The sequence below is a fragment of the Camellia sinensis genome, chromosome 5 (genome assembly GCF_055761805.1).
Source record: "Camellia sinensis isolate YWXY chromosome 5, ASM5576180v1, whole genome shotgun sequence".
NCBI lineage: Eukaryota > Viridiplantae > Streptophyta > Magnoliopsida > Ericales > Theaceae > Camellia > Camellia sinensis.
The window spans coordinates 12,047,539-12,056,918 of record NC_138965.1 but is presented as its reverse complement, the minus strand read 5'-3'; the positions used below and the strand labels follow the sequence as shown (position 1 = coordinate 12,056,918).

The 9,380-nt window shown below is 29.3% G+C and overlaps 1 protein-coding gene across 1 annotated transcript; it reads right to left on the bottom strand.

Annotated features, from left to right (window-relative positions):
- Positions 1-1,126: 1,126 nt before the first annotated feature.
- On the bottom strand, positions 1,127-2,437 carry LOC114279704 (MYB-like transcription factor 4). Its single transcript, XM_028221989.2, has 2 exons — positions 1,910-2,437; positions 1,127-1,746 (listed from the first exon to the last, which is right to left on the bottom strand). Exons 1-2 carry the CDS (start codon positions 2,170-2,172, stop codon positions 1,290-1,292), a joined length of 720 nt encoding a protein of 239 aa, XP_028077790.2. The 5' UTR covers positions 2,173-2,437; the 3' UTR covers positions 1,127-1,289.
- Between the last annotated feature and the right edge of the window lie 6,943 nt (positions 2,438-9,380).

Below are 9,380 nucleotides of genomic sequence, written 5' to 3'. Positions count from 1 at the left end.
AGAGATGTTTCACTCGTTTTTCTTTTTGCCATATTGATGTAAAATTCACACAAAAAAAAAAAAATCTAGTTGTATTATGTTCGAATTCAATTGTGTTAATTCTGTGATCGATTTTTGTTATTTTGAATCCAGTTGTGTTCTATTCTATGATCGATTTTTATATTCTTAAGTTTTTTTTTTATTTAGAAAATAGGCTAGAAAAAGTATATTTAGGTTGTATTTGAATTATAGATTTTGATAAAAATTTATAAAATAAAAATAAATAAATAAATAAGATTAGTGAAATGTGGGTGAAATTGTCATCCACATCTCATTCACCTTTTTGGTTTTCAAATTTTTACTCAAATTTATAAATCAAATACAGCTTTATGAACCTTATTCTGAATGTGACCTACATGCTACCAATTTTAAATCCACAATATATAGTATATTTTTGAGATAAAAATTCATGATAAATAATATTTTTGAAAAATCTATTCATCTTTTGAAAAGAGAAAAAAAAAAAAAAAGAATCCCAAATTAGAAAAGAAAAAAGTAATGGGAAAAAAAAAAGATCAACGAAGTGAGGTCTTGAAATTCTTCAAGTCACATGGATCAGCATACTTGCAACCAATATTCATCACAAAGGCATACCAATACGAGACAAAGATAGAAAAAAACAAAATGAAAACAAAAAAGAAGAATTAGCTTTTTAGAAGATATCTAAAGGAGAAAGAAAAAATTAAACTTGTTTGGTAAATTAATCCGAAACTATTTTTAAGGATTTTTTTGTTGTTGAAATAACCCCTTTTTTTGAAAACACTTTAAAATTATTTTCTGAATTTTCCAAAATTGTTTCCCCTCAAAAACAAAAATAATGCGGGCTTTCAATATTTTCATATCATTTTATTTTTGTTTGCAAAAACATAAAATACAAAATCATCGAAAATGAATAATATGATACTGAAATGCCTTGTGTTCATGCATTTTCTTTCTTTGAAATTTGAAAGCCATTTAATTTTATGAAAAAATAAACTAAAAGAAAAAAAAGACCAAATACACAAGACAAAACAAGAAACAAAAAGATAAAAAACAACTATTGATATCAATGGAAAACATTCATCAATTCCTAGAATGAATATCCAAATTTGTCTACTGTACTTGAACTATTAATATTATGCATTACTAGTAATAGTACAAGCAAGAGAAAAATTAGAGAGATTTTAACCTAATAACAATCTCTTGCCCAAATTCCTCTAACTAATGCATAATTCCAAAAAAAAAAAAAAAAAAAAACCCCATTTCAGACATCATTTCATCTCCAAGCTTCTGTAATCCAAAACACCACTTTTCAACCCTAGAAAATCATAAGCAGAACCAGTACTATTGCTGCTGCTACTACCACCATTGCTACAACTACATTCTTTACTGTTTTGTATCCCCAAACTGCATGAAAAACAAACAGTACCACTTCCAATCTTTACTGGTTCAAGCTCGTGTTGGTATGGAGGACTAATTCTCAGCTCAAGATTCAAGTCTGGACAATTAAACCCACCACTAGTTGTTATGACTTTCTCTTCTTCTTTGGCAGTAGCAAAAGATATGGTTGTGGTGGCATCGGTGGCTGCAGGCGCCGGCTCGTTGATCAGCCGGTGAGTCGCCGGATCGATGCCTCTGTTCATGAGCTTTCTCCTTATGTGGGTATTCCAGTAATTTTTTATCTCATTGTCCGTTCTTCCTGGTAATCTTCCCGCTATAAGCGACCATCTATTATGGCAACAACATTAATAGTTCAGTTCAGTTTTGCTACCAACATAGAAATTATAAATAAAAAATGAAATACAGAATAGACATGAATGGATTTATCTTATCCATTCCTGTCTATTCTGTGAGTAGTTTCATGTGTTGGAAACTAACTGAATATACTTACTTGTTGCCGAGGAGGCTGTGGAGTTTAATGATGAGCTCGTCTTCTTCTTCAGTGAAATTGCCGCGTTTGAGGTCGGGTCGGAGGTAATTGATCCAACGGAGGCGGCAGCTCTTGCCGCAGCGGAGGAGGCCGGCGGCCTTGGGAAGAGACCGCCAGCAGCCCTCGCCGTGGGATCGGATGTAAGAGATGAGGCGATCATCTTCTTCTTTGGTCCAGGCTCCTTTGTTGGTGTGAGCTTTCTCACAGCACGGAGACCGTCCCATTGGAGGACACTATAGATGAAGATTAACAAAGTGGAATTATTAGAGATAGATCTTTCTCTTTCTCTTTCTCTTTCTCTTTCCCTTTTTCTTTTCTTTTTTTTTTCGTATTTTTTTTTTTGTTTTTGTTTTCTGTTGTTTCTTTGGGTTGGAGGGGGAAGTGGTGATGAGGTCTCTAGTATTTGAGGTGCTTGATCATTAAGGCCGGCCCTTGTGAGTACTTGAGATGGGGTTTTATAGGCTTTTGACTCTCTCTCTCTCTCTCTCTCTCTCTCTCTCTCTCTCTCTCTATATATATATATATATATATAAAATTAGCTTTTGTTACTATTTCTTGGAAAATATTTAAGATTTATAAATAATAATAAAAAAAAATCACAATTTGTTACCCATCCAATAAAATAGGATCTAACTCCTGTTCTACATTATTATGCATGAATTGTAAACTTAAAACTGTGGATCTCAAACATTTCTTTTACTTTTTATGTGTATATCAGGATTGATTCCATATTTTTGTTAAAGGGAAATACTGGTGTCTGTCATAATATATATTATTATATTATAAGGATTAGTATTCTAGTCTAAAAATTTACTTTCTAGTTTTAGTGATATATCACAAAAGTAATTGGTGACACATCACTGAATTTAAAAAATATGTTTAAAAAGTATATTTGTATTATATAATTTTTTTTATATTATTTATGAGTTTGATTATCACAAATGACATAATTCAATACTATAAGAGTCATAACTAAAAAAAATTAAGTTATAACTAAACATGAGGTATAACCAAACAACTCTTAAATTATAATTAAAATTTTGCCATGATCAACAGTACAATATGTCATAACTAACAATACATTGAGACATAACTATTGACCCAAAGGTTATAACCAAAGAGACATATAGTACACACTCTAAAGGGGAGTGTATTAAACCTAGGATGTCTTGAGTTTGATTTCCACTCCTAGCTACCCCTAGGTGGATTATTAGCGGGCCATTGCGTTTTTGCCTAGTCAATTGACTCAGGATTTCAAGATTAATCGAGGTACGCGTTCTAAAAAAACGTTGGTCCAGATACTCGGTTATCAAAAAATAAAAGGAGTGTATTATAGAATTTCCCTTTTGTTAAACTAAAAAATTATGAAAGAGTATACAAACACGAAAAATCTCAATCACTAGAATTATCCATGTGAAAAAAATGTTCGAATTTATATATATGACTTCAGTAATTGTGGTTTTCAGTGTTTGTAACATGGATCTCTGAAAAATGTTTGCATTTAATAGTTAATGAAGTATTAGTGGAATTAATTTTTTTTTTAACAACTATTTTTTCTTTACAAATTTTTATTAAAAAATATGTGCCAAACTCCCAACTAAAAATAAATAAATAAATAATACTTCGCCGTGTATTTTAGAAATATTTTTTTAACAACTATTTTTTATTTACAAATTTTTATTAAAAAACATTTGCCAAACTCCCAACTAAAAAATAAATAAATAATACTTTTTCAAGTATTTTAGTAATATAAAACTGTAAAAAAAATATAGGAGTTGAGAGAGAGAGAGAGAGAGCCTGATTGCTTCTAGATGCGAGTTGGTGAGAGAGGTTTGAGGGGGAGTGGCTGGTGGTCCCTTTGATGATATTAGTATCATCATACAATAAGGTTAAAAATGACATTAATTAACAATGGGTAACCTTCAGGTAGGTATAAAGTATGCTACTATATATTTTAAAAAAAATGTATATGTATCAAGACAACACACAAAGATTAATAATTCAATCTCTGCCCTCTCTTTTACCTAAACTCTGAACAACTTCAGATTAATAATTCAATCTCCTCTCATCAAAATCCTCCCTAACTCAGTGAACAACAAGTACCAGAATACATTTACGAGTCATTTTTTATATTATGTTGTTGGAACTAACGTTTTGGTGGTTAGGTCACACTAATACATTTTTTTAAGATTGGCTAATTGGGTTTTTGTTGCTGATTCTTATACCTATATATGCCTTGCTAGTGACTTAGATTCGTTGGATATTAAAAATAAATAAATAAAACTGTGCTAAATTAGTGTATAATAAAGAGACGAGTATGGACGTTGCAAAACAGTATTTTTTTAATATAAACATGAAAAGAAGTTGATATAATTCAAATTTTAGGTGTTTTCATTGCTTGATGATGGGAAATTTTAATTCAAATCTCCATTGAACATGGAGGGGCTAAAAACAAAGCAAAACATCTTTTTTAGTTGAATTTTTTAGAATTTATTTTTTTAATTATTTTTGTAAAAATTATAAATTAATTTAACAAAAATAAATGCTGAAAACATATCTTGAAATTTTCAAAATCATCTCCTCCCAAAAAGAGAAAATCATATGAAATAATGAGTATTTTTCATTTTTCATTTTTTTTCACCAAATCAGTTTTTTTCTAAATTACAAAAAACATATTATAAGAATTCAATCAAACATACAAATATTTAAATGTGATGTTGTGTGAGTCACAATTAGAATAAATTAGATTAGATTTGATTCAAAATTTTAATTTTTAAATTTTTTTTTCCTGAGTGTATAGTATTACTGAAAATAAAATAATTCTCATCTTGCATAAAACCTAGTTGGATTCATCGTCTAATGTGGAAATCAATTTTTTAGTAAGTTAGTTGCAGAGGGCATTTGAAAACGAAATGTACAAGTGGGTTTGTCTATTCTTGTGCGTACAAGCATGGAGTTGGTAGTTGTGGTTCTTTATTCTATTGGTGCTGTATATATCATTCATCATATAAGAGAGAGATTAGGGTTTCTAGAAGGCTTGGGAGGTTTGGTTGAGAAAAAGAAAAAACAATCATTATGTTTGATTTCAATTTTTTAGACTTAATTTTTTGAAAATTGAAGTTTTTATTTTTTATTTTTTTAGTGAATATTTTTAAAATTTTAAATAATTTTTTTACTTTTTTAGATGCACCTTACTTAGATGTATCTAAAATGTAAAATATTTGTAAAAAATTAATAAATACACAAGAATACGAAAAATGTACTATATTTTCGTAATTTTTTAATATATTTTTAGTATTTAGTGAATTTTCTACAGATTTTTTTCACAAATATTATACTTTTTAAGTATATTTATATTAGATATATCTAAAAATTATTAAAAAATTCAATATTCTAAAAAGTGAATCCTGAAAATCCAAACCAAATTAGCTGATTCAAGTCTGGGAACTCATATCGGGTGTGTTTGGTTTGGTTTTGAGATAGTAGTTTTTAAAAATTGTTTTAGGGAAAGAGTTTGGAAATTTTTTTTAGTTTTTTTAATTGTGTATTTTGAAAGTAGTTTTGGAGTTTGGGAGTTTTAAATGATTTGATATTTTGTTATAATTCAAATTTAAGTTTTTATTTTTTATTTTTTATATTTTTAGTATTTGTTGAATTTTCTACATTTTTTTTTCCACAAATATTATACTTTTTAAGTATATATATGTTAGATGTATCTAAAAATTAAAAAAAATGCTTGGAATATTAAAAAAATTCAGTAAAAAAAAAATCAATATTCTAAAAAGTAAATCCTGAAAATCCAAACCAAACTAGCTGATTCAAGTCTGGAAACTCATAATTACTGTTTAGATTTGTATTCAGAATTTGAGTGTGTGGTGGAAATTGAATAAATTTGCAAGTATATTGTAAGATTCATGTGTAAAATAAATTTGAATTATATATTGACAATTTTCAGTAATTTTTTAAGATAAAAATTTTAAATTTGTAATATTAGTGAAAAGAAAAGGAGAGGAATAAGAAAGCAAAATGAGAGTGTGGTTGTGATTGTTAGTATGTGGAATTTGTTTGGTTCACCTTCCACTTTTTCTTTTTTTTCCCAACCTTGTGGTGCAAGTTTAGGCAATAAAGTTGCGTTTGATAATTGATTTTTTTAGTTAATTTTTTAACTTTTTAACTATTTAGTTTGGGATAAAAAGTTTGTTTGGTTAAACTTTTTTAATTTTTGTGAGATAAAAAGTAAAAATAATTATAATTTGAATATAATATTTTGTCTTATTAACTTATTTTGTCTTTTTTATTTTTTTAATCAAAAAGTCCTAGCCAGATGGGATGGTTGATTCAGCTTTTTCTTGTTATATATATATATATATATTCTTTCGATTTGTCATGAATATTATGTACTAATATATCTAGGAAAATAATTAAAATTATATGTTATGATAAAATTTAACTCAAATATCATATTTGAAAAAAATATAAAAAAATAAAAACGTTTTATGACTAGTTTAGCTACGGCTTTTTTACCTGTGTTTTAGAATATTTAGGCCTCGTTTGGGGAGTAATTATTTTAACCAAAAAATCAAAAATTATTGTAAGTTGTCACATCATTCTCTCTATTTTTCTGCATATATTTTCGTAAAATATTAAAAAATTGTTAAAATAGTATGTTCCCAAAAAGTTCGACCATGTGACTATTAACTGACAATTGTAAGAAAAATAAATATTTTAACAAGATTTATGTCTATTTGACAATGTTTAAAAAAAAAAAATTCAAATTTTTTGTTTGTAGTAAACTTTTTTAATTTGCATTTATTTTTTACTTTTCAAGTCCTTTTAATCTATTACTACCCACACACACACACACACACACACACACAAAAAAAAAAAAAAAAGTCCTTTTAATCTAAAAAGATCTAAAAATTTACAAAAAAAAAAAAAATCTATTTTTTCAATATTTGTCAAACATACTTCTTTGATAACAATATTTAAAAAACACAAATAAAAAAATAATTATCAAACCAAGAATTATTCACCTACCAACTCTTTTATGTTGACTCTTACCATCATCACATTGCTTTTGAGAGAGAGAGAGAGAAGGGGGGTAGTTGTGTAATTTGATGTATAATTTTACCTACCTTTGTACCTTTTCACGACTGTGCTGGTCCACAATTGGCCCACTCCCACCTTGACGTTGAGCCGTGCCATAATTTATGATTTTATTCCCATGGCCACACACACATACACACGAACATTATCTTTTCAAAAAAAAAATAAAACAAATTAAATTAAATTGTCCAATGGTTTTGCTTTTGAAATTCAAAATAACAACATAACATTTAAAGTTTGTTCATATATTATGGGTCATTTTGAAAAGTATGTTGAAAGTTAATTTTTTAATTTTTTTTAAAAAAATATGTAAAAAAGTAATGAGATGATATGATCCAAAAGAAATTTATAATTAAAAAAAAACTATTTGTAACCTCTTGTCAAAAGAGGTCATACTGGAGAGAAAAAAAATTCATATTTTATTTTTAAAAAAATTATCTGTCGACATCTTTGCTTTGAGGTTTGGATTGTTAATCCATAGAGTTTATCAAAATTATGTTCGGTTGTGGCAAAATATCATGGAATTGCTAATTTTCCTAAAGAGTGAGTGGGATTCGTATTCCTATGAAGGATTGGGATTCAATCAAAACTGCTAAAAGTCCTTATATCTTTTCTTTGGACCTCCATTCCTTCTATTTTTATTACAATTTTACTTTAACATAAAATTCTCATTTTATCCAATTCCTACCTCTTTAACCTTAACCCCATCCACCACCACCTCCTTCGCCTCTCTCTTCCCTCCGTCTACCCCTTTCTAACAACCCTACCTACTCTCGCCAACACCTCTCCAGCCTATCGTTGTCAACCCCGTCCCTCGTCTCTTTATCTTTTCTCTCGGCGACCTTCACTCACTCATCACAAACAATAGTCATCGTCTTCATCTTCCTTCTTTTTTTTTTTTCTTCTTCTTCTTTTTCATCTTCCCTAAACTCTAGATCTAGATATGGATTGGGAACTCGTGATAAAGAGAAGAAAAAGAAGATACAACGGAAAAGAATAAAGGGATAGTGCCGGAGGTAAGAGAAAGAAAATAGAGGTGGCCCCCAAGATGGAAAGGGATTGAGAGCTATGGGGGAGTGAAGGAAAAGGTCGCTAAAGAGGAGGGCCAAATGGGGGTGGCAACAAAGGTGAGAAGGGGTTGGTAGGGGTACTTGCAGATCGGGTTGGGTTGGGTTGGGTCAAGTGACCTTTCATTTGTTATCCGTCTGAACTTAGGCGGACTGAAAAAAATCAATCTGAATCTATCTGCTTAGTTAGTAAATACGATTGCAAGTTAAAGGGTGGATATGAATTGGTTTGGTGGTTAGACTTTACTATTTTGGATCTTTTTTGAACTATTTTGTAGTAATTATTTACTATTTTGTGCTCAAAATTTTTTATTGTTTATTTTTTATAATAAGACTCAACTTTCATATTTCATTAATAGCAAATATAATTACCAAATAAAATTTTTTTTTTTTTTACTACACACAAAGCATAAAAAGTATAATTTCATTTTCTCAAGTGTTGGTGGATTGAATGGCCTCTCATCCACCCCATATGTCCAAATTTAGGTGGATTAGGCAAAATGCATCCACATCCGTCCGCTCAAACTTGTGAAATTGTCTATTCTGTGACAGATTGATTCGAACCATTCGATTTTGACGGGTCAGATGGATGTTTGCCCACCCCTAAGGGTTAGGAACTACCTGGAAAAAGAACTAGAGTTAAAGAAGGGTTGTAAAAGGGGGGCCAAAGAAGGATAGCTGAAGGTAAGAAATATGGGAGGGAAGAGTTGTGTTATCCCAGGTAGGCAACCCAAAAAGGGGGGTGAATTGGGTTATTCAAAATTTTACAATATTAAAATTAACACAATATTCATAATTTTAACAAATAAAAAAACAGAATAATAATTATCAATATAAAAGTAAAAGAGATAGGGAGAGAAAATCAAACACTGAGATTTATAGTGGTTCGGCACGCTAGGCCTACGTCTACTCCCCAAAGAACCTCCTTGAGAATTTCTTTACTATCAATTGAATAAATCTACCACTAAACTTGTGGATTTGGCACAGGACATACTCTTATCTATTGAGTCTCACTCAACAATAAATGTCTTACCTTTACAAAATCTCTCACAAAAATAATGAATAAAAATAAGTAGTACTTAAACCCTCTTTTACAATAATTCTCTCACAAAGAGTAGATATGAAAGTGTAAGAATAAAGGATACACTTAGATCTGAAAGTGAAAGAGCAGAATACAATATACTCAAAATTTTGGAGTACACAGAAATTTTTCTCTTCAAGTTCTTGATTTTTCTCCACACACAACACTTCTATTTATA